Raw genomic sequence first — 26,609 nt, forward strand, 5'->3', positions numbered from 1 at the left:
CTAGTTCAGATTGATAGTACGGGTCATAGAGACTGCAAGCAGCATAGTCCCGTGCTGTCGTGGAAGAATGCGTACTCAATAATCTTGCACATGACATATTGTCATTGCCCTAAAATTTAACTATTCGTGTTATTATCATAATTAGAAAAATATTAATTGCACGCGTAATTCTTGAGCATTCGCTCATTCGTTTTATTTAACTTTTTGTAATTTTAGAACTTACAGTATTTTATAGAGGGCTTTGTGCATGAACTATTCTTCATGGGATAAATATCAGCCTGAAGACAATGATCCTAAATTCTTCAGTTAGTTTTGCTAAATCATTCTGAACTGAGCATGTGTAAGTATTGATACTGTTTTATGCAGGCGACATGAGATGATTGTCAAATTGGGAACCAAAGGAGTGATTTTAGATGTATCAAACTGACAAAATGTTATGAAAAGGATTCGTCTGAAAAAGGACCTATACACCTGAGGATCATGACCATGAGCGGCTGTAATCACACTGTTTTGCCTGTGCCGCTGGACCTTACCAACAAAACAAGAGAGCGTGGGAGCTGCGCACAGGGGGCGACGGGCGACCAAGGTCATTGTAGACATAACCCACCAAGACCGGTGGTATCAGGGCACAGCAATGGACAAGGACGTTCTCCTCCTGAACCACGGGACAGTTGTGGACCTTCAGTTTCGCTATCGACTCAAAAAGGCGATGGGAATGTCAGGGGAAACAGGACGCTTGAGGATCCCAGACAAACCCGACCTACCTCCCCTAACGTGAAGTCCAACAATCTGACGGACACTGGATGGAAACTGACAGATTCCTTGTTTTCTAAACTTCCGATAAGGAAACGTCCTTTCCCTCTTGACCATGAGCACACTGGTCCAAGAAATGTTCATGTAGAACAGCACAACGAACTCAAAGAAGAAAGACGTAGCCCGAGTCCGAAAGTGATGAAGTCCTATGACGCGGGACATTTAGACACAGATGAAAAGAAGATACTGAATGAAGCTCGTGACAGTCAAAGCGTTAATGACTCCCAGTTCGTCCCACCATTAACACCATATTGTAAGTTTCGAGATGATTTCAGTTATCCTTCACAGTATGTTTTAAGAGCGAAATTTATTTAGCTAAATTCAGTAAATCGACCTACACGGGGAAAATGTGCTTCATATGGTAGGTAACATCTCAAATTAACTGGTTTAATTCAAGTAAAACAACAAATATTTAACATGACTGAATCAACCGGAGGATATGTTAGATAGAAACAGCTGCTTAAGGTAACAATTGCAGGTTACCACTTTTTACAGTGTAATTTGTGACCTCTTTGGCCATTGCGCAATTTGCCTTGTTAATTCGTATTCTCAAACTGCATGTCATTTTGAAGAATGTGTCCGCGCGCGTGGATAGCTGGTGTCTACAATAGGATTGCGCAGTCATGGTCAATCCAGCCAGGGAACCACAGTCATTGTGAAACCACTGAGCTAATCAGCAGGATGTTTGGTTTAGCAGCCTATACAAAACGTATCAGTGATGTTAACATAGCCTACTTCTGAATAATAATCTCTATAATTCTGTTGAAAACTGCCACGTTACATGGCATTGCTTAGCTCTTTCCTCAGTAATACATCGGTCCTTTCATTTAATTTATGAAACAGAGCTACAATGGTATGACATTGCAATTGGCATTCATGCATTCCTCTTTTAAGGTAGACTGGCACTGCTTTCTTGGTAGGAATAATAATAATAATAATATGGCAATTATACTGAACTGAGGTTTATTTGTGTCAACAGTATCCACACTGCAACTGGCATAAAATACAAGCATATCAGCAACGTTGAACTTAGTCTATATCTTTTTAGATTTATCATTTCAGTTAGTATGACGTCCTGCAGAAGCCATGCAAGATTTCTATGCAGATGCTAAAGAGGGCCAAAGTATATCTTTCGAAATCCCATTTAGATATTTTAATTCAAGCGCAATCCACCTTTTGTTGTTTGTGCATACAGATTTTTACATACACATTTTTTAAATCAGGTTCATATTTTCAGTTAAAGGAAAAAGTCTGTCATAATTTACCCACCCTCATGTTGTTCCAAACCCATTTGACTTACTTTCTTTAATGGAATATAAAATCAGATATTTAGCTGAATGTTAGCCTCAGTAACCATTCTCTTTCATCACATCTTTCTTCCATACAATGAAAGTAAATGGTGATGACTGAGGCTAATATATTGGCTGTGGACTTATGAATGTTTTGGTTTGTAAAGGCTAATTTTTCTTTTCCTCTGAAGTCATAGGCTATCAATATTTCCAGTGGCCTCAGCAGTACACCAGTCCACGAAAATCCATTCCCATGCCAATTCCCACTCTCTCACCTCCACCTGTTCCACCAGAGAGCACAGATCGGCTGCTGGCAGATATCGCTGCGGCAACACGTCAAGATGAAGATGGTGACACGTGAGTCATGTACCGTTTTTGGAAGTCTTAAAGTAATTTCATGGCACATTGTAATTCAAGAATTGATTATGGTGAAACATGTTTTCTAAACATTGTCATAGGGCTATAATTTCTCATGTGATATTTAACAAATAAAGAAGTTCAGACCATTTAGTAAATTCCAGATTGTCCTAGATGTTTCACACTGATGCTGTGTCTGAATATCCATAATTACCTACTATATACTGTGCCAAAAAGAGTATGCCAATGAAGTGGTGTGTCTGAATCCTCAGGATTCATGAAGCAGTAAGCAAGAAATACCTGAATGACCTACTATTTCTGGTAAGATTTTGAAGTGCGGATTGACTGGACACTTAACGATCTCATAATCCCTCAGGATTTTAGGAGACATCACGTTCAAAACTCTGGATTTAAAAGAACGGCGTTGAACCATGAGTCAGGCGGCTCTTTTCAACTTAAAGTGCTATATACTGTATATATACCAATAAAGGTGTTCATTGTGCTTAAATGGTGCTTGTTTAACTGAACCTGAGCGGATTATTTTCGCGGTTGTAGTTCTTAAATCATTGAAACAGTTCAAGGATAAGCAGGGAGGAGGTAGGAACTGGCTGAACAGTAAACATAAAGTTTAATGTGAAACTCAACATTAAACAAACAAACACAGACAACGCGGCCGCGTGCGTCTCTCTCTCTCCCTCGAACTGGCGCCTCCGGCTCCCCTTTATTTCGCTTTCCTGCTGATCAGCTGATTCCACGTCCTCCTCTTTGTCACAGTCATATATGTGGGTCACGGGTCTATTCCTACATCCCTAGATTAAATATTTAGAAATATATTCATACTACTTGCATGCATACCTAAAGAACATACTGTTTTACCAGCAAAGAAGTGTATCCTTCATCAAATACAGTACATACAGTGACAGTACGTGGTTTCGGACACAGGGTGAGTCTTGCTTAGTCACCTGGAAAAAAAGAATGAACTAACATGTTGATTACCTGCGAAATCATGTTTGACAAATGAAATCTAAATATATTCTCATGCCATAGACCCAGTGTGTTTAAAAATACACTATATTGCCAAAAGTATTCGCTCATCTGCCTTTAGACGCATATGAACTTAAGTGACATCCCATTCTTAATCCATATGACGTCGGCCCACCCTTTGCAGCTATAACAGCTTCAACTCTTCTGGGAAGGCTTTCCACAAGGTTTTGGAGTGTGTTTATGGGAATTTTTGACCATTCTTCCAGAAGCGCATTTGTGAGGTCAGACACTGATGTTGGACAAGAAGGCCTGGCTCGCAGTCTTCGCTCTAATTCATCCCAAAGGTGCTCTATCGGGTTGAGGTCAGGACTCTGTGCAGGCCAGTCAAGTTCTTCCACACCAAACTCACTCATCCATGTCTTTATGGACCTTGCTTTGTGCACTGGTGCGCAGTCATGTTGGAACATGAAGGGGCCATCCCCAAACTGTTCCCACAAAGTTGGGAGCATGGAATTATCCAAAATCTCTTGGTATGCTGAAGCATTCAGAGTTCCTTTCACTGGAACTAAGGGGCCAAGCCCAGCTCCTGAAAAACAACCCCACACCATAATCCCCCCTCCACCAAACTTCACAGTTGGCACAGTGCAGTCAGACAAGTACCGTTCTCCTGGCAACCGCCAAACCCAGACTCATCCATCAGATTGCCAGATGGAGAAGCGTGATTCGTCACTCCAGAGAACGCGTCTCCACTGCTCTAGAGTCCAGTGGCGGCGTGCTTTACACCATTGCATCCGACGCTTTGTATTGCACTTGGTGATGTATGGCTTGGATGCAGCTGCTCGGCCATGGAAACCCATTCCATGAAGCTCTCTACGCACTGTTCTTGAGCTAATCTGAAGGCCACATGAACTTTGGAGGTCTGTAGCGATTGACTCTGCAGAAAGTTGGCGACCTCTGCGCACTATGCGCCTCAGCATCCGCTGACCCCGCTCTGTCATTTTACGTGGCCTACCACTTCGTGGCTGAGTTGCTGTCATTCCCAATCGCTTCCACTTTGTTATAATACCACTGACAGTTGACTGTGGAATATTTAGTAGCGAGGAAATTTCACGACTGGACTTGTTGCACAGGTGGCATCCTATCACAGTACCACGCTGGAATTCACTGAGCTCCTGAGAGCGGCCCATTCTTTCATAAATGTTTGTAGAAGCAGTCTGCATGCCTAGGTGCTTCATTTTATACAACTGTGGCCATGGAAGTGATTGGAACACCTGAATTCAATTATTTGCATGGGTGAGCGAATACTTTTGGCAATATAGTGTATGTAGATGAGCCTTGTGTTTATTGTGGTCCAGGTTGAAACAGAAGAGTTAAGATCTTAGTTGGGTGTCGTTTTTACCCACATTATCCTGTATATTCCTCTCTGCCATTTCACTTTCTAATCACTAAGATCGTCTTGTCCGATGATTTACACTGGCTCTAAGCAACACAGTTGGAAAAAATTGTGTGAATGAAGGAAAGACAGTGACTCAGCTCTGCTGTTCTTTATAAGATTGGGAGAGAGAGAGAAAGAGAGAGAGAGAGAGAATGTATTTTGGGTAAGAGTAGGCCTAAGTGAGAGAAACTGCTTTGTACTCTTTCAAACGCCACTGTTTCTCTGGGATTCTTCGATGAGGATGTCTGATCCAAGGGTTGATGAACACATGCTTACTTCCTCAGGCGTAGCACTAACACAAACACATTAACTATATTACTGTAATACCTAAGCCTTTCACTCAGTATGAAAATATCACTTCTCATGTGAGCAAAACTTCTCCAAAAACGACACCTGCTGTTAATATCAAGGTTTAGTCAGCCAGGCTTAGTTATGCCCAGTAAGCAAATGAGCCAGATTCAGTTTATGTGGATCACTAAAAGTTCATTGGATATCTTTACTAACTAGTAAGTTATTTGACATATCATACTGGGCATAGCATCACCCACATAAATCCCACATTTTTACTTTATAAAATGTTTAATTACTTGATAGTTTGTTGGTTTTGTAATAGTTGACACTTTTTAACCAAGTTTCCCTGAATTGATACTCTGTAGCCACGTTTTAATTTTCTTGTAGATCCCTATTTCCTAGCTTCTGTCTACTTTTTTCATGTATTGTATATCTGTCAATCATACTTTTTGATAACTCTCAACTGCATTCACACAAACAACACACATATAAACATAACCTACAAACACACAGAGACACACAGACTGCCTCCCCCCTTCTCTGTACTCTCTCTTGGCTCTTACGTCAATGGGTGTCTCGTGCTCTCACCTTGTTTTTTTCTCAGCGCTTCACAGTCCCTCACTTTCGGGAAAGCCTGGTGTTAGTGTGAGTCTGTTGTGTTACTGTGGTTTTCTCAGGTGTCTTTCTCTCTCTCGCACTCCCTTTCATCTTTCATCTTTCTTCACTGCTTTATGTGTGTTTAAAATGAATGGGCTCAAAAACCCAAACATCCGCTCCTCACGTCCTCCTTTACCGCTTTTTCTCTGTTGCTTATCAGTTGCTCTCTCCCCCCGTTTCTATCAGCTTTATGTACCTATATTCTTGTGCCATTTCTACCCTCATAAAATGATACCCATTTTACTCCTCTTTTAAAGTGTGAATACTTCTATGAAGCATCACAATGAAGTAATACAGGTCATTTATGCTTTTATATAAAAACAGACATAGACAAAAGACTTTTGGAAGATGCAAACAACATTAAATTGTTTTCCCCTGTTGTATGCTGAGCTTATGCAAGATGCACACAGACACATTATTTGCACACTGGTGCCATGTATACTGGTATGTGTAATGTGAAGACTGTCTTCAGCTCTCAAAACACAGAGATACCTTCACTCTAACCTTGGTTACAGGGATTTTATACAGCCTATGCAATTACTGTAACCATTTCAGCTGGAGTTGTTTTTATTTCATGTATCTCTGAGTTTGTTTGCTGCAGTAGCAGCAGGTCTGTGCCGCAAGGGATGTTAGGGGTTTGTATTTCTGGGCTGTACAGGATGCCACAAATGCGCCACTGCCCTGCCAAAAGCCCTTCATCTCATTCTAATGATGTACAGGTATCTACGTCAGTCTCAGCCCCGGCCTTATCTGGGGCTGCGGTCTAACAAACTCTCAGTCACTTCCAGGAACTTAGAGAGTTTCATCTGTCGAAAAGCAAGAGAGAGAGAGAGAGAGAGAAAGACTGTATTCTAACCTGAAGTATACTGTAAGTGACAGCAAAGCCGAAGATCATTACGTTAAGAAATGCACATGAAAGTGACAAGGAAAAGTGAGTTTTGATTATGTTTATGATGGGTCTGTTTATCTAAAGCACAGAGTATAAAATGTTGGCTTTACTTGTCAGCTACAAAGTGTTGAGTAAAATATACTCAAAGGACCTCTTTGAGCTTGCAGACCCTTTTAGACAAATCAGTTGTTTTCTTTGCTGTGTGCTATATTGCAGATCGTACCATGACTGCAATGGGCAGAGACTCAGATGTGACAGATTTGACCATTTTGTGCAGCTCTACATTTAGTTAGATGCAAATAGATTTAAATCCATGAACTGTCCACACAGTTAGATAAACATCTAAAATGACAGGAATGTCCAAATGCTTTCTATGTGCACAGTGATACAGTCACGCTTGCCTTGTGTAAACATACAACCTTCAAACATGATAAAGACTCCTTTATCAACAAAGAATCATGTCAGAATGAGTGAACCCATGGTCATGACTACAGTACAGAAAAAGCACAAGATTTCCTGGAGTACACAGTCATTGAACTCACTTACAGGAAAAGAGGCAAATAAAAACAGAATTAAAATACTAATGATCTCTTCTGCTTTTCTTACTCAAAATCAAGGAACAGAGAAACTGTGACTTGGCAGTTCATTTTCTTCAGGCAGGTCAAAACTAAACAGAAAGTCATATTTCAGGAAGGTGAATGTCAGACTGACGTATTGCATGCCCAAACCGTCGACAGACGTACAGAGAATCTTAAAATAAAATAGATGTATTTTTTAAATGAAAAAAAAAAAAAAAAAAGCCCAAGTTTCCAAGTCAAGTGCTTATAATAAATCTTCGGTATTTAGGTTACCTTTAGCTTGGCAAAGACTTGATTTCAGTGTTGTAGGAACCACCTATAAACATGATGGCCAAAAACAGGAAGATTGTCGCTTTTGTCACTATCCTTATTTAAGTAATTATTAAAATTATAAGTGATTATAGACTGTATGTGTCATTTGATTTTTGGCCTTCCCAGTACATTGCTAAAAAGGAATAACCCACATGAAGCAATCGCAACAGCACACTGTAGGACAGGATTGACCACTTTATCAGAGGAATATGAATCAGCACCAAACTGTCTGTGTGCAAATTTGGTTTTTTGCATCCTGCAATGACTCAATGAATGTATAAACAATGAGGGCCCCTGTTCTTCCCTGTCCTTTAATTCTCTATCCCTCCCTCATTTTTCCAGCTGTTACAGGATTTTCCCCTGTGACTTCCCATCAGGGAATATTTAAATTTTTACCACATTCTCAAAATGTATTGTAAGTCATAATGCAAGATATGAACATTCAACATTGATGTCTGCATTGATAGCTACCCTAAAGGCTAATTTTTTACTTACAGGCTAACAAGCTTCTTTCAGTTTGCTTAAAATTTATGACAAAATACACTGACTTTTTTGTTCTGCTAAGGCATTTGCTTGGTTATATTTTTCCTGTTTACACACATCCCTAAAATTCTTGCCCTAGGAGAACTCGGCTAGTTGAAGAGTGTTGATGATTGTTTTAAACTAATAATGGGTGTGGTTTCAACATTACATTCCTTAATTACAATCACACATTCCAGCTGAGGAGATATAAACATTAAAAATGGATAACTTTGGATAACCGTTTCTCTGAGGCTGTTGTAAAACAAGGTAACAACAGAGACAGCTTACCTACTGGTAAGTTTACAACCTTCGGTGACATCACCCTCGACAAACTAAATTATTATTATTATAGTTTTCTCCCCTTTTCTCCCCAATTTGGAATGCCCAATGCGATCTAAGTCCTCATGGTGGCGTAGTGACTCGCCTCAATCTGGGTGGCAGAGCATGAATCTCATTTGCCTCCATGTCTGAGACCATCAATCTGTGCATCTTGTCATGTGGCTTGATGTGCGCGTTACCGTGGAGCTGTAGCACGTGTGGAGGCCCACGCTATTCTACACGGCATCCACGCACAACTCACCACGCGCCCCACCGAGAGCGAGAACCACACATTATAGCGACCACGAGGAGGTTACCCCATGTGACTCTACCCTCCCTAGCAACTGGGCCAATTTGGTTGCTTAGGACACCTGGCTGGAGTCACTCAGCATGCCCTGGATTCGAACTCATGACTCCAGGGGTGGTAGTCAGCTCAATACTCGCTGAGCTACCCAGGCCCCACAACAAACACATTTTCAAACAATGCCGTGCATTGTATAAATGCAGCTTACATTCACCTAGTGCAATTTAGTTAATTCAGGAGAAACATTTTGGCTTGTTCCATTGTATAGCCTTAAAGGAATATTCCAGGGTCAATACAAGTTAAGCTCAGCTGACAGCATTTGTGGCATAATATTGATTACCACAAAAATGTATAATGACTTGCCCCTCCTTTTCTTTAAAAAAAGGAAAAATCTGGGTTACAGTGAGACACTTAAATGGAAGTGAATGGGGCCAATCTGTAAATGTTAAAATACTCATTATTTCAAAATTATATCCACAAGATGTAAACAATATGTGTGTTAACATGATTTTAGTGTGATAAAATCACTTACTAACCTTTTCTGTGTAAAGTTAGAGCCAATTTTACAACATCATTGCCATGACGATGTGATGTCAACAAACCCTTAAACCCTAAAATAACTGTAAAAAATATTATTTAAACAAATTTACAGCTCAAATAATAAATTAGTTTTAACAGAATTAATGTAAGTGCTTTTAAACAATTATAAGCTTCAAATTTCTGCCTTTAAGCCCTCCAAAAAACTGGCCCCATTCACTTTCATTGTTAGTGCCTCACTGTAACTTTGATTTTTGCTTCTTTTTTTCTTTTTTTAAGTAGGGGCAAGCCAAAATACATTTTTGTGATAATCAAAATTATGCCACAATGCTGTCGATTGAGCTTAACTTGTATTGAACCCGGAATATTCCTTTAAGAGTGCCGATTCTGTCTATTTTAAAGTCATTGTGTTTAACTATGTTAATAAACTCGATTATCGTTTATCTTGATGCTTGCTCACAAATGCTTTACACACTTGTTCAACATTACTTCTATGGTCCAAAGTCAGTTTGTCATGGGTGTGAATGTGTCTGCCTTTTTTACATATTGAGCACAATATTTATGGGAACAGAGCCTGTTGGACAATTCATATGGGTCTAGTAAGGCTATGGCCCTCTTTTTAATACGCCATTGTGAGTGTGTTTCAAGCCAGTGCTTGTTTCTTTGTAGAATTTTCTCAAGGTTTCATGGGAAGTTCTGGTAGAGGTGTCTGAAAAGCATAGAAAGCCCCTAATGCAACAGTAAATATAATGATAATTAGTATTCAAAACAGAAAGAATGGTGCCATTGTCCCTAAGGGCAGGAAGTGACTTCAAACCAAAGTAGCTGTTACTGGAAGCAGATGTATTAAAAAAAAAAAACAGCACTTCAAAAATTTCATGAAGAGTCCCTCTCTCTCTCTTTCTCTCTCTCTCTCGCACACTGTTTTCTTCCTGTTCCCAAACTTTAGCTTCAATGCTCTCACCTCACACTGTGGTTTTCTGTGAAAAGACAGGGAGATAAGCATTTCCCTGTACTCACCAGCTTTGCTTAGAGGTTGCTTTTAGAGCCACTGTGTACAAGGTGAGTCATACACATAATTGTTTCACAAACCTGTAGTCACACAGTTAGGTAAAGGGGTCAACCAGTGAAACTTTTAAACCCCTGGGACTTTGTGCAGGCCATTTCAAAAAGGAACAAAGAGTGTTTACCAACCCTGTATTCAATCAAACTATTTTTATTTGGTCAAAGCTTCCCTTCCTCCTGGATTCACAGTAAATGAGATAAGTCCTTAAAAGAAATGCATCACTGTGAATTTTAATGTTACAAGTTAATGAACTGGTGTACAAAAGTAATATAGGTGGATTTATGTGTACTGAAAAAATATCCAGAAGTAGAGAGTGCTGCAGTTCATTTACTCACCCTCATGTTGTTCTAAACATGCATGACTTTCTGAATTCTGTGGAACACAAAATAAGATGTCAGGCAGAATGAAAGTAAATGGTGACAGAGGCTAATATGTTCTGACTGATGCTCCCTGAAGGATTTATCTGTTTGTACAAATAATTTTTTATTGGTTTACAGGAGTGTGCAAGTTGTTTTGCAGTAATTCTATGTTTAGGTGAATGATGCATGTTTTTATGTATCTTTGTCTGTGTGCATGTATTTGCAGGCCTCTTCACATTGCTGTGGTTAAGGAGAACGGTGCACTGGTCGCCTGGCTTATTGAAATATATCGGCGGGCCCACAAAGACCTAGACATTTTCAATAACCTAAGACAGGTAAGGTGAAAACAAACACACACTCAAAGAAGCAGGCACATTCTGAACTGTATTTTTTTAAAAGGTAATGGGCCAGAGCAATATACAGTCAGGGGGCCCAGAATTCCTTGCTACCGCTCTGCCCAAAAATGAAATACTGTCATAATTTACTCACCCTTGTATTTGTCTAAACCCCTTATGACTTTCTTTCTTCCATGGAACACAAAAGGAGATGTCAGGCAAATTGACAGGCTTGTCACCATTCACTTTCATTGTATGGAATAATGATGACTGAGCCTAACATCATAGGGTGATTAAATGATGACAGAATTTTATTTTGGGTGAACAATCCCTTTAAATCTGAGTACTTGTCCCTGTGGGGAAATTGTAATTTTCAGAAATGTGACACTTAAAGTAATAGTTCACCCAAAAATTAAAATGCTCTCATCATTTACTCACCCTCATGCCATAATGCCAGATGTGTATGACTTTCTTCTGCAGAACACAAAGGGAGAGTTTTAGAAGAATATTTCAGTTCTGTTGATCCATACAATGCAACTGAATGGTGTTAATAATTTTGAAACTCCAAAAAACACATAAAGGCTGCATGAAAGTAATCCATAAGACTCCAGTGGTTTAATCTATGTCTTTTGAAGTGATCCAATCAGTTTGGGGTAAGAACAGACCAAAATATAACACCTTTTTCACCTCTAAATCTTGACATCAGCAGTCTCCGTGGCGATCTTGATTTCAAGCTCGATTACACTTCCTACCACCATTTAGCACTCTGTGTATGCATCAAGCACTAGGAAGTGTAATCGATCTTGAAATCACGATCGTGCCCAGAGACTGCAATGGCAAGATGTACAGTGAAAAAGGAGTTACATTTTGGTTTGTTCTCACCCAAAATCAATTGGATTGCTTCAGAAAACATGGATTGAACCATTGGAGTCATATGGATTACTTTTATGTGGCCTTTATGTGTTTTTTGGAGCTTCAGAATTGTGTTCACCATTCACTTGCAATATACTTGTGTTCTGTAGAAGAGAGAAAGTCATACACATCTAGGATGGCATAAGGGTAAGTAAATGATGAGGGAATTTTCATTTTTGGGTGAACTATTCCTTTTAAGTGTCACATGATACCTCAAGACTCAGGTCATAAGCAGAAGAGGACACGTACACCTTGGACACTTTTGTTCTCACAGAAGGCGCACATCACTGCTTATGGTTATCTGAGCACCTTTAAAAGCTGCTGGCTTGCCCACTTGTACTTACCACATGGCCACAACAACACACGCAACCTCTGTCCTCTGCATTTGTGCTCCCATGTATCAGTGTGCACTGTGAGTGCACAGACCTGTCAGACTGTTCCCAGGCTTTCATATCCTGTTCTTGTCCCCTTCTGGTTGTATTAACCCATACTTCCAGCATTCTCACATTATCAATTACCACCATTGCATGTCTAGCTAGACCTCAAAAATCACCTCAAATTCATGTTTAGGTTTCACTTGACATGCAGACACACTCTTTCACACAGACACTTACATGAACACGTACATTCACAGGCACTAGGCAGTTACCAGAAGCTGTGCATATGTCTTAGCTGCGGGCTGAATTTTTTTTCTGTCAGATTGTTGAGGTTAACTTTTGTGTTATATTTTGTCTTCAATTGTCATTTCCCCAGAAATGTGAACTGCATATTAGCATAGCTTTGAAGCTTGGATGGATAGGTTTTGAAGAACATTCAATTTGCAGTATTTGTTCAAGTTTCAATGTATTTCAATACAAATCTTGAAATAAGTGAGCACAACAAAGTGAATTATGCTTATAAGTAAATATTATAAGGGCAGGTAGATTCTCAGCTGACTGGCAGAGTACTGAAGAGTGTGTTACTACTGCTAATATTATTACTACGTCGCTGTCAGTATCACTAGAAATCGTATGTGCCAGAATGACTTGTATTACGATTTCTGCAGTTCCGCTCTCCACTTTTATGAAACATATTTGTCCTCCCACATATCTGTCATGACAAGTGCTGGCATTGACATTTGAAATGCAGATGAGGTGTGTGTGTGTGTGTGTGTGTGTGTCTGTATGTATGGCACCTGTGTTTTTATGATAGGTGATGCGTGTGTTTAATCAATCAAGCAAGGCCGCAACTGATTTTTATGTTTGCATGACCTGCAAATGAATTCAATTTACAGAAGTGTGTATGTTTTATGCTAGTATGAGTGTGTGTGCAAACAGTTATAGTTGCATGTGTATGAACTTAAGTTTCCTCGTTCCGAGAAGTCACATGACCCCCTCACACTCTGGGTTGTTTCTCAACATACCTTGCGTTGAGGTTTACAGGGTATTAAATGGGACTTTCCCTTTTGCTCTCTCTCTCTCTCTCTCTCTCTCTCTCTCTCTCTCTCTCTCTCTCTGTCTTTCTCTTTCTCGTGCACTCTTGTAACATACGTATGTATCTCTTTTATTCTGAATAAGAAAAAATGTGCCTGCTTTTGCACTACAATTTAGAGACTAAAAGAAATTCACAGTAAGCCAATAATGAACTTAACTCTGCCATTGACATTCATTTAAATAATGTCAGTCATTTAAATTCTGGTAACACTTTACAACATTATTTAACACAATTGTTAACATCAAACAATGAACAAAACTTTGACAGCATTTATTAATCTTGGTAAATGTTCATTTTAACATATACTAAAAAAAAAATGTATATTAAAGGTTAACTGAAATGAATGTGTTATGAACTAACATGAGCTATGAATAATACTATAATTGTAAATTAACATCAGCCCCAATGAATAAATGCTGTAAAAGATTATTGTTAATTGTTAGCCCATTATACCTAATGCATCAATAACTATTAACAAATAGAAACGTTACCAATGCTAATGATATTTGACATGGCATATACAGTATGTATACATTGCATAATAACTTGCATGCACATAATGCATGCATTAAGCACTGTTTAATGCACTGTTTGTTTGTCCTATCTTTTCTTGTTTTTATTACTTTTGTTTCAGCTCTATCATTAGTGCTAAATCATTCAGGACTTAGTTTCAGTTCACTAGACTGTGTTCTTGGCTCATGCATCTGTGTCATGAGTCTTCCCCACAGTCTCTTTCCTTATTCAGACAACATTCCCTTCTTTTTTATTCTACACACAGGAATGTGAATGTGAGGACACACTGCAGGGGAGAGGAAAGGGATTTTCCCTCTCTGATCCATTTCTTCCCTTCATCACTCCTCTCTCCCCTCCGCTTGATTATTTCCGGCTCCTCCTATCCCTTTCACCTCTCTTATTTACTTTCCTTGTGCTTTTCCAAGAACTCATAGTTTCTCTTGAAAGCTTTTATGGTTGTTTAATGGTAAGTTATTTCAGGTTTAATAGAATTTTCAAATCCGCTAAAATCATAATCCTTTACAAATCCTTAATTTCCTCTCATGTGCATTTTCCTGTTTAAACCCTGCTGAAAAAACAAAACATCTTAAACCAGCCTGAAATGTTTTTCTGGTCTTAGCTGCTTCCTGATTTTACAGGGGTTTTAGCAAACTGGCCGACTTTCTTAACCAACTGAGCACTATATTGGCCAGGCTGGGAGACCAGATAGAAGACCAGCTAAAACCTGCAAACCATCTTAGGCTGGTTTCAATTTATTTGATTTTTTTTCAGCATGGAGGGCTTGCCTAAATAAGATTTTTTCACCACTGTTCCTTACTGTTTAGATTTAGAGCTATATAGTTGATGTGAGCACAAATAAATACCCATAAAATGTTATGTGTGTGGTAACATGTCTTCTAGCACATACACACATGAGTGAGGGTGTGATGTTCAGTGAGTCAGACAGGATTCAGGGAAATAGGAGCGCTATTTTCACAGGAAGGGAGGGCCACGGGCATTGTGACACCAGAGGAATTTCTGTAGCTTCAGTCCCTCTGTACTTTTTTCTCCTCTGTGCCTTACTGGAACATCCTCCCTCCAGTGCCAAACCACCAACCCTCCTCCATGTGCTTGCCCAGAGCCAACTCTATGCTACCAGGATTTAACTGATGCTAATCTTTAGTGGGTATCATTAAAATCCACAAACCTCTCTCTATCTCTCTCTCTTTCAGTCTTCCTCTCTGGCAACAGAACATACACACTTTAAATTACTTGCTATGACTCATTGTATTCATTTTCTGTATAGTACTAAGTTGGAATATTAGCTAAGAATGTAGCTTTAGCTTTATTGTAAATGTACATTCAAGGATTAGATTTTGGTTAATTTCTTTTTACATTTTGACAGATGTCAAATGAAGCACTTTAATTCTGTTTCCTTCACATGAGTGGTAAATTAACCTGGAAGAACTAGTCCAGCATGTTATCTTTAAACTCAGTTCTTGTAGCTGAGGCTTCTCTTTCATTTTTATTTTGACAGTTGCATTTTGTTTATGTTGTAGCTTTTTTATATTATTATTATTGTGTAATCGTGTTCAACATGCAACATTTATTAGTGTTTTTCTTACTTGTTGGCTTGTATTTTCGATTATGTGGTATGTTTATGTGTGTGTATTATGAATATGTGAAACTGTTGAAAATATTTGTCACTAATCACACTTTTAAATCAGTTTGTTGTGTATGTTTTTGTTGCCCTTGGAATGTTTACAAAGGAGCGTCAGCCCAGTTTTATCTCATTATCTGTAGATCTGTGGAACTGACCTTTAACATGTTAGACAAGTTCCATGTTAGCATTTATTGTTACAGGAATCCACATGAGGATATGACTTAAACTACTAGCCCAAATAAACCTGTACGTCTTAACAAACTTAGATTTTTGAGTAGTACATTTTTTTGTGATAAACTGCATAAATACTGTTATGCATTGGCATGGGAGTTGTGATTGTGTGGTTTAAAAAGAGTTGGCCCATAGCTCTATTGTAAAGTCTCTTTCTGTCCCCCCCCCCCTCTCTCTCTCTCTCTCTCTCTCTCTCTCTCTCTCTCTCTCTCTCTCTCTCTCTCTCTCTCTCTCTCTCTCTCTCTCTCTCTCGCTCTCTCTCTCTCTCTCTCATCAGACATCATTGCACTTGGCTGTAATCACCCATCAGCCTGGTCTGGTGGAAGCTCTTTTGGATGCAGGAGCTGATCCTGGAGCTCTCGACCGTAATGGGCAGACAGCATTGCATCTGTGCTGTGAGCACGGAGAGGCCGACTGCCTCTCTGTAATCCTCAGACACTACTCACACAACCCCTCACCCCACCTGGAGATCAGGAACTATGAAGGTGAGTGCTGGTTTAGCATATGGCCCTGTTTGTTACCGCAATAAGAACAAAATATATTACAATAGAAATGTATTTTCCATGCCATTATACAGTATGTCTGTGCACACCACCATCAGTCATGATGAGATGCAACCATGAAATGAGGGAAATTACCATATCGGAAATTACAAATGACATTTTTGGAGATGTTCCACTGGGGGCAGCAAGCCAAATATAGTCTGATCATGGTAGCTAGAATGTTCCTGCATGAATGTATGATTATGTTTGGGAATGTTTTCACTGATCAGGAAGGAGTCAAGGATCGCCATCTAGCTTTATATGTGTAATTGTAACAGTACAGTCCTCAGTTAACCTGTTCTGTATTTCTGTTACACAAGACAATGCCATTCATATATATATATATATATATATATATATATATATATATATATATATATATATACATATATACAGCTCTGGAAAAAATTAAGAGACCACTGTAAAATTATCAGTTTCTCTGGATAAACTATATATAGGTATGTGTTTGAGTAAAATTATCATTTTTGTTTTATTCTATAAAGTACTGACAACATTTCTCCCAAATTCCAAATAAAATTATTGTCATTTAGAGCATTTATTTGCAGAAAATGACAACTGGTCAAAATAACAAAAAAGATGCAGTGTTTTCAGACCTTGAATAATACAAAGAAAACAAGTTCATATTCATTTTTAAACAACACAATACTAATGTTTTAACTTAGGAAGAGTTCGGAAATCAATATTTGGTAACCCTGATTTTCAATCACAGCTTTCATGCATCTTGGTATGCTCTCTACCAGTCTTTAACATTGCTGTTGGGGGACTTTATGCCAATCCTGGCGCAAAAATTCAAGCAGCTCGGCTTTGTTTGATGGCTTATGGCCATCCATCTTCCTCTTGATCACATTCCAGAGGTTTTCAATGGGGGTCAGGGCTGGAGATTGAGATTTTTTTTTTTTTTAACTAAGCTGCATATACAGTTTGTTTTCTTCTTCTGCTTCTTCCTGATTAGGGCTGCAACTAACGATTATTTTGATAATCGATTAATCTAACTATTATTAGAACGATTATTCGACTATTCGGCAATTATTGCAACGATTAATCATTAGCTCTTAACCGATTATTCAGCTTGTGCCCCAACTTAAAATGTTGTATTAAACATGCTTACTAACAATAAAGGGGACAAAATCTTCATTTAAAAATACCTCTAAATGACATTCACAGAATTAAGGGGAAAAAATACTTTTTATTAAGTTTAATTCAGTAAAGAAATTCACTGCAAAAAATCCTATGTGTTTTTGTCTTGTTTTCCATTTAAAATTGTGTAAAAATCCTTAAAACAAGATACATTTACTTGAGAAGCAACATATAAGATATTTAGACTTGTATCTTATGTATCTTAGAATGTATCTTAAATATAAGTGTATTTTGTATATACATGTATTTTTTCACTTGGTTATACTTATGCAAGTGAAGACAAAATATACTGATATTCAAGATTTATTCTCTAAAAGCGAGTCTAAATATCGTATATGCTGCTTCTCAGGTGAATGCATCTTTTTTAAAGGATTTTTTGATATTTTTAAATATTTGTATTTTTAATATTATATTCAACATTATCAGATAACAATTTTTTCTTCTGCAGTATAGCTGCTAAAGAAAATGTACTTTGTTTTAAAGGAGTTTTATATATTTATATTGGAAAACAAGCCAAAACAAATCAAAAACATATTTTGTTGCAGTGTATAATGGGGTGAATACTACAAAAAAAAAAACTCTCTCTTATTAATAAAGCTGTGTATTGACAATTTTCTTCACGATAAGAAATGCACAGTTACATATATTATGATTCAGTAAGTCGTGAGCCATCACGTTATAAACTAGCTGCATTAAGCGTGCGCGCTCGAGGGACGAGCATCCCCACGACAGAGTGTGCATCAGCCGGGTGCAGTTTCAGTCTCTCCCCCTTAGATCGGGACAACTCACTGAAGAGGCGCTGACCATACAGAGAAATGCCAGTTTCGGAGTTATTTACATGATCTGCTTCCATATTATTTGAACTTTAATAAGCTTTAATAAGCTATAACGCATTAAATATAACTGCATTTAAGATGTTAAGCTGGGGTGTTTCCTTTAAAGACGCTCGATACGCAAGTTTTGCTTCAGCGGAGCGGCAGCTCCAGCTCCACTTGTTCCACAACGAGAGTGCTTCTGTATTTACTTATTTTATATTTTTGCATTATAATTACCTCGTACTTTGCGATCTACATCACCTGAAGCTATTTGGAAAGTTTAGAGTGCATCTGTACTGTGAGCTGTGTAATACTTCCTCTCCTCAGTCAGGTGTGAGCTGCTGTGCTGCTCTCGTGCGTCATCATTAGAGTTTAATGTGATCTCATGTTACGCTAAATGAGATCAAACGACTATTCGACAATGAAAAATTTTCGACTAATCGTTTGAGCCCTACTCCTGATGTGAGACAAATTGAACCCATGCACACATTACTGCTCACATGTATGCATTATGCATGTATTTTATGTAAAGTGTGGTTCTAGAAACTTACTCTTTCTTAATCAGTTGTTATATTGTTAACAAATGGTTAGGGTTAGAGGTGGGATCAGTGGCTCTAATATATATAAATTAGTATGTTGTAACAAAAATTATTGTCACTGTAAATTAATCTGCCTGTTTCAATTTTTATAATGATGAAAATTGGTTATGTTTAAGGTTTGGGGTAGGGTTAAGGGATATAAAATATTTATAACCTAGTAAAAATTTACAAATATTTTTATTTATAATAAATACATTTGTACAAATGTACAAACATACAAACGTATCTATAATGGATTTGTAAATATTTTACATTTCTAAAACTGTAAATACATAAAAAAAATTACGTTTTAGATTCTGTCAATACGTCCACATTGTACATTTCAGCGTCTATTCAAACGTACAAATAAGTATGCTTAAATGTTTTGTATGTATAGCTATGTATAATAATGAGATCAGGCTGTGTTAACATAGGAGTCTTATAGGAGCCTCAGGGGGAGAAATGAATAATAAAATAAATATATGATATGACCCTTTTAAGTATGCAACCTCAAGAAGAGCAAGACATTTTAGTTTTGTAACATTTTGTGAACTTTTTTTCTTATTATTGATAAAAAGTCAAGTAATGTGTCAGATTTATTGTGGATACAATTCCCTGTTTGAGATCAACATAGTACCAATCAGTCCATGCAACGTAAATGGTATAGACTTCATTCATGGCTATGAAATGGAAAACGTTGCATTTCCTGTTCAGTAACAAAAGAGAACAGCTTCTCTTAAATTCACAATTCAAAAATTCCATAGAAACACAGAGGGTGGTGTATTAGAGTTTGTGTGTGTGTTCCCAGTGCAACATGTCTAAGCTTGCTATAGTGGTTCATTCAATCTACAGTCTTAAGTATTTTATCTAATTATTAAGGACTGACTCCCCTCCACCTGGCTGTGCAGAATGGAGATAAAAAGTTGGCCAAAATCTTATTGGACAGCGGAGCTGAGATCAACGCTGGGGTCAGTGAAATTATCACCCATCATTGTCAATCACCCAACTTCCTGTTCTGTTGTCAGATGTGATTTCGTATTTCCCCCATGCATCTATCTTCTTTTGCCCTACCCTTTTATCTGTGCACCATTCTGTTGTGATCTCTAAGGTTTTTGTGTCTCTTTTCCTGTTTTACCACAGGATAACAAGAGTGGCCGCAGTCCACTGATACATGCTGTAGAAAACAACTCTAATGACATGGTCAACTTACTGATCGAGGTGTGTGTGTGTGTGTGCAATTATTTTCTGTTGCATTTTTCCCTCATACTTCACAGCTTATGAGTCAGCTGTTCTGCAGAGCAAGTTTTCAGTTGAAGTCACCATGTTCTTGATCACCACTTTTGTCACAATCTGTTCCTTTCGATTTTGACTATGGGCTGAATTCTTCTGCCTCTTTTTTTTTTTTTTTTCAATTAACATTTTTTATTGATTCATAGACATATAACAAGAAAAAACACAACATATACAGTGGTGTGAAAAAGTGTTTGCCCCCTTCCTGATTTCTTATTTTTTTGCATGTTTGTCACACTTAAATGTTTCAGATCATCAAACAAGTTTAAATATTAGTCAAAGATAACACAAGTAAACAAAAAATGCAGTTTTTAAATGAAGGTTGTTATTATTAAGGGAAAACAAAATCCAAACCTATATGGCCCTGTGTGAAAAAGTGTTTGCCCCACCTGTTAAAACATAACTTAACTGTGGTTTATCACACCTGAGTTCAATTTCTCTAGCCACACCCAGGCCTGATTACTGCCACACCTGTTCTCAATCAAGAAATCACTTAAATAGGACCTGCCTGACAAAGTGAAGTAGACCAAAAGATCTTCAAAAGCCAGACATCATGCCAAGATCCAAAGAAATTCAGGAACAAATGAGAAAGAAAGTAATTGAGATCTGTCAGTCTGGAAAAGGTTATAAAGCCATTTCTAAAGCTTTGGGACTCCAGAGAACCACAGTGAGAGCCATTATCCACAAATGGCGAAAACATGGAACAGTGGTGAACCTTCCCAGGAGTGGCTGGCCGACCACAATTACCCCAAGAGCGCAGCGACGACTCATCCAAGAGGTCACAAAAGACCCCACAACAACATCCAAAGAACTGCAGGCCTCACTTGCCTCAGTTAAGGTCAGTGTTCATGACTCCACCATAAGAAAGAGACTGGGCAAAAATGGCCTGCATGGCAGAGTTCCAAGACGAAAACCACTGCTGAGCAAAAAGAACATTAAGGCTCGTCTCATTTTTGCCAGAAAACATCTTGATGATCCCCAAGACTCTTGGGAAAATACTCTGTGGACTGACAAGACAAAAGTTGAACTTTTTGGAAGGTGTGTGTCCCATTACATCTGGCGTAAAAGTAACACCGCATTTCAGAAAAAGAACATCATACCAACAGTAAAATATGGTGGTGGTAGTGTGATGGTCTGGGGCTGTTTTGCTGCTTCAGGACCTGGAAGACTTGCTGTGATAAATGGAACCATGAATTCTGCTGTCTACCAAAAAATCCTGAAGGAAAATGTCCAGCCATCTGTTCGTGACCTCAAGCTGAAGCGAACTTGGGTTCTGCAGCAGGACAATGATCCAAAACACACCAGCAAGTCCACCTCTGAATGGCTGAAGTAAAACAAAATGAAGACTTTGGAGTGGCCTAGTCAAAGTCCTGACCTGAATCCTATTGAGATGCTGTGGCATGACCTTAAAAAGGCAGTTCATGCTCGAAAATCCTCCAATGTGGCTGAATTACAACAATTCTGCAAAGATGAGTGGGCCAAAATTCCTCCACAGCGCTGTAAAAGACTCATTGCAAGTTATCGCAAACGCTTGATTGCAGTTGTTGCTGCTAAGGGTGGCCCAACCAGTTATTAGGTTTAGGGGGCAATCACTTTTTCACACAGGGCCATGTAGGTTTGGATTTTGTTTTCCATTAATAATAACAACCTTCATTTAAAAACTGCATTTTGTGTTTACTTGTGTTATCTTTGACTAGTATTTAAACTTGTTTGATGATCTGAAACATTTAAGTGTGACAAACATGCAAAAAAATAAGAAATCAGGAAGGGGGCAAACACTTTTTCACACCACTGTATACATTGAATCAACATTTAACCCCCACTATTACCCCTCCCCCTCCCCAGTCACGAACCCCACCCTGACCCCCAAGAAGTCGGCTGCCTTTTAATCATTGTTACACAATGTAAAACCTTTGATTTGTCTGTGAGTGAATCAGAGGCATTTATTCATGATGTTCACAGTCTCTCTCTGTGTGTGCTTGTTCAGAGTGGGTGTGATGTAAATGCACAGTCTTACAGTGGGAATACTGCCTTGCACAGTGCCTGTGGCAGAGGTCAGATAGAGATTGTCAGGATGCTGCTAAAGAATGGAGCTGATAGTAGTGTAAAAAACAACCATAATGACACCGCCATCATGGTGGCAAAAAACAAAAAGGTGAGGAAAAGAATGAAGGTTGGGGTTTGGGGATGTATTAACACTGTAAAGTGTTTTATTCTATTTATCAGCATTATTTCCTGATGTAAAATTAAACAGATATCAGAATATTTTAATTTTATTGGTCAATAGAGTCAGTAGAATGTCAATAGAATGCAAATACAACAGTGGCGCCAACAAGTGGCGATTCCCAAAATTCATTGTTCAGTTTTATTGCAGATTAAAAATGCATATTAATTACCAGTTGAATTTATTGCCAAAACTTTTGTAACTCCTAACAAGTGACTGTGTGGATATATTTCAAGGTGTCTGATGTGCTGCGTGGGAAGGGCACCCGCAGCTACGCTGTGAAAACGCTGCATAACAGTAATGGTAAGAGTCACAAAAACACAATTTATTGCTCTCTGAAACAAAATGAGTGAATTTTTTAAAAGAGCTCATTAAATCAAAATTGGAGTTCTGTGGGTTTTAGTCAATGTACACTCACTTAGCACTTTATTGGGAACACTATGGTCGTAACAATGTGCCCTACGTGGCCTTCTGCTGTTGTAGCCTATCTGCCTCAAGGTTCGATATGTTGTGCATTCTGAGATGATATTCTGCTCGCTACAATTTTACAGAGTGATTATTTGAGTTACCATAGCCTTTCTGTCAGCTCGAACTATTCTGGCCATTCTCCGTTGACCTCTCTCATTAACAAGGCATTTCCATCCGCAGAACTGCCGCTCACTGGATGTCTTTTGTTTTTGCCACCATTCTGAGTAAACTCTAGAGACTGTTGTGCTGGAAAATCCCAGGAGATCAGCAGTTACAGAAATGCTCAAACCAACTTGTCTGGCACCAACAATCATGCCATGGTTGAAATCACATTTTAAGATAAAAAAATTTCCCCATTGTGATGGCTGATGTAGACATTAACTGATTTTACGCATTGCACTGTTGCCACACATTTGGCTGATTGGATAATCGCATGAATAAGTAGGTGTACAGGTGTTCCTAATAAAGTGCTCAGTGAGTATATATTAAATTTGTGGCCATTTATAAGCTATTATACTGCTAAAAGTCCAAAAACTGACCAAAAATACTGATACCTCATTTTGAACTACACAGATTTTTTTCCAATCCAATGCTCTCTTGAATGAGAATTTCCTTCCCTTTAATACCACCTGCAACCAACTAGCAAGTAGGTTCATGACTGTGGCATAACTAAAGTCTATTGACTATTTAATCAAATAAAAGGATAAGCCTTTCACTGAAACCTCCTGTTTCAATAACGTCACCACAGGATAAAAAAACTGCTCTCCTCAAGCTATTTCATAGGGTTCTTCATTTGTTTGAAGTCAAGTCTCCAATAGTTTTTTTTCCACTTCTGTTTAGGATCTCTGTCCCCTGGTAGCTCAAATCAATCTCCACGGGTAACACCTACTCTTCAGCGCAGCGCTTCACTTTCTCCTGTGGCTCCTGTTTCACACTCGCCCCGAAGTCTTTCAGCAGAGAGCATTTCAGAAAGCCAATCACAGATGAGCAGCAGTGAAACAACACTTATGCAAACATTGCCAAGGACATGCCATAATATTGCAGCTGACAATAGGGCAAGCTACGGAATGACACTCCATACTTTCCCCTATCTTCCACCATCTGCGTATGACCATATTAAGGCTTCTGCCTCTCACATCCAGAGAAGGACGCTATTCCCAGGTTCTCCTGTTTACTATGGCCCTGGTATTCAAAGACCTCCCTATTACTCCGATGCACAGATCATTTTCTTCCCTGGTATCCCTGTTCCGCACATGTATGGCTCTCCCTCACAGGGTACGGTTAACCAATCAAGGCCATCCAGTCGCAGCAGTGACCAATCAGACATGTCTACTATGAGTGTAAACAGTGAAGAAAGAGGAGTAAGTTGATTATGGCCAGATCTGTAAGCAGCTGTGACATGGCCAACTTAAGTTGGGTTTTTTGTGGCTGGACAACATATTGACAGATTTATAGCATTTCTGTTTATCTAAGCATTTTTCAAATCTATGTTAATTTTGTCAAATCAGTGACATAATTGGTTAAGGATGTGTGTAACACCAAGTGTCTTTGCTATGTAATTGAATTACAAAGGGCTATAATATTTTTCATATTATAATATTAATTACTATTTTGGTTTGGGAAGTGATTGTGATCTATTTGATCTTGAATTGATTTGAATTTGACAAGCACACTGCATTTCAAACATTGATGTCCTCAAATGCGTGTTATTGGCACATCATAGTCAATATACATCAAGTACAATGGATATAGACATTAGTCAGAATATTCTTATCTGCAAAAATGATAAATAATAAGAATAAATTAACGATGTGTAAGCTGCTGTGCCATTGTCAATCAAAAAACATTTTGACATGGTTTTGACACTTCTGTTTTTTGATATGCTTGTTAATAATATTTGAATATGCAGGTAATACCACTGCCACTTTTATTTTAGTGGACAAATTTTTTTTAATGGCAGCTTTGAGTGATGGAAGCCCTATGTAATTAAGTTCTGTGACAAAATAGGGTATATTAATTAGCATTGACAGTTATAAAGAAATATTTCTACCATTGCAGAAATCTACATTTAATTGGTTAAAACTATTCCTACTGAGGCTTTAATGTGAATTACCAAAATGGTACTTGATGCTGATGTTGTTGCTCATAGTTATATAAAAGAATGTATAAATGTTGAGTTTCTATATTAATGTGTGAATATAAATGCAGCAGTAAATAATAGCCTAATTTCCTTTTAATTAAACGTACATATTTGTATACATATAGGTGTGTTTCATGTCTAAAAGTAGGACGTGTACCATATAAACGTACATATTTTTATACAGAAACGTGTGTTTCATGTCTAAAAGTAGGATGTGCACCATATAAACTAACATATTTCCATAATTTTATACATAAATGTGTGTTTCATGTCTAAAAGTAGGACGTGTACCATATAAATGTACATATTTGTATACATAAACGTGTGTTTCATGTCTAAAAGTAGGATGTGCACCATATAAATGTACATATTTCCATATTTTTATACATAAATGTGTTTCATGTCTAAAAGTAGGACGTGTACCATATAAACGTACATATTTCCATATTTTTATACATAAATTTGTGTTTCATGTCTAAAAGTAGGATGTGCACCATATAAACGTCCATATTTCCATATTTTTATAAATAAACATGTGTTTCATGTCTAAAAGTAGGATGTGCACAATATAAACGTACATATTTCAATACATAAACGTGTTTCATGTCTAAAAGTAGGACGTGTACCATATAAACGTACATTTTTCCATATTTTTATAAATAAACATGTGTTTCATGTCTAAAAGTAGGATGTGCACAATATAAACGTACATATTTCAATACATAAAGGTGTTTCATGTCTAAAAGTAGGACGTGTACCATATAAACGTACATATTTCAATACATAAAGGTGTTTCATGTCTAAAAGTAAGATGTGTACCATATAAACGTACATATTTCAATACATAAACGTGTTTCATGTCTAAAAGTAGGACGTGTACCATATAAACGTACATATTTCCATATTTTTATACATAAATTGGAGTTTCATGTCTAAAAGTAAGATGTGTACCATATAAACGTACATATTTCAATACATAAACGTGTTTCAAGTCTAAAAGTAGGACGTGTACCATATAAACGTACATATTTCCATATTTTTATACATAAATTGGTGTTTCATGTCTAAAAGATGTGTACCATATAAACGTACATATTTCAATACATAAACGTGTGTTTCATGTCTAAAAGTAGGACGTGTACCATATAAACGTACATTTTTCCATATTTTTATACAGAAATGTGTTTCATGTCTAAAAGTAGCACGTGTATCATATAAACGTACATATTTCCATATTTTTACACATAAATTGGTGTTTCATGTCTAAAAGTAGGATGTGTACCATATAAACGTACATATTTCAATACATAAACGTGTGTTTCATGTCTAAAAGTAGGACGTGTACCATATAAACGTACATATTTCCATATTTTTATACATAAATTGGTGTTTCATGTCTAAAAGTAAGATGTGTACCATATAAACGTACATATTTCAATACATAAACGTGTGTTTCATGTCTAAAAGTAGGACGTGTACCATATAAACGTACATATTTCCATATTTTTATACATAAATTGGTGTTTCATGTCTAAAAGTAAGATGTGTACCATATAAACGTACATATTTCCATATTT

The 26,609-nt window shown here is 37.8% G+C and overlaps 1 protein-coding gene across 2 annotated transcripts; it reads left to right on the plus strand.

Moving 5' to 3' along the window:
• On the plus strand, positions 1-25,406 carry bcl3 (BCL3 transcription coactivator). Of its 2 annotated transcripts, none has more exons than XM_051720001.1 (9): positions 1-1,066; positions 2,294-2,459; positions 10,938-11,046; positions 16,095-16,302; positions 19,790-19,878; positions 20,051-20,128; positions 22,188-22,355; positions 22,661-22,727; positions 23,733-25,406. In XM_051720001.1, the coding sequence occupies exons 1-9, from the start codon at positions 481-483 to the stop codon at positions 24,260-24,262; spliced, it is 2,001 nt and encodes a 666-aa protein (XP_051575961.1). In that variant the 5' UTR covers positions 1-480; the 3' UTR covers positions 24,263-25,406. The 2 variants fall into 2 exon arrangements, with proteins under 2 accessions (XP_051575961.1, XP_051575962.1); XM_051720002.1 differs by having other exon boundaries at positions 1,036-1,174; positions 23,733-25,403.
• The last annotated feature ends 1,203 nt before the right edge of the window (positions 25,407-26,609 follow it).

This window comes from Myxocyprinus asiaticus, chromosome 16, assembly GCF_019703515.2.
Source record: "Myxocyprinus asiaticus isolate MX2 ecotype Aquarium Trade chromosome 16, UBuf_Myxa_2, whole genome shotgun sequence".
Lineage (NCBI taxonomy): Eukaryota > Metazoa > Chordata > Actinopteri > Cypriniformes > Catostomidae > Myxocyprinus > Myxocyprinus asiaticus.

What these genes read in the sequence shown, in the direction of transcription:
- bcl3 (XM_051720001.1), top strand. Translation starts at nt 481, where the DNA reads ATGACCATGAGCGGCTGTAATCACACTGTTTTGCCTGTGCCGCTGGAC. An exon ending in CAAGATGAAGATGGTGACAC is followed by an intron (nt 2,460 to 10,937) that starts GTGAGTCATGTA and finishes ATGTATTTGCAG; the next exon opens with GCCTCTTCACATTGCTGTGG. An exon ending in GGAGATCAGGAACTATGAAG is followed by an intron (nt 16,303 to 19,789) that starts GTGAGTGCTGGT and finishes CTAATTATTAAG; the next exon opens with GACTGACTCCCCTCCACCTG.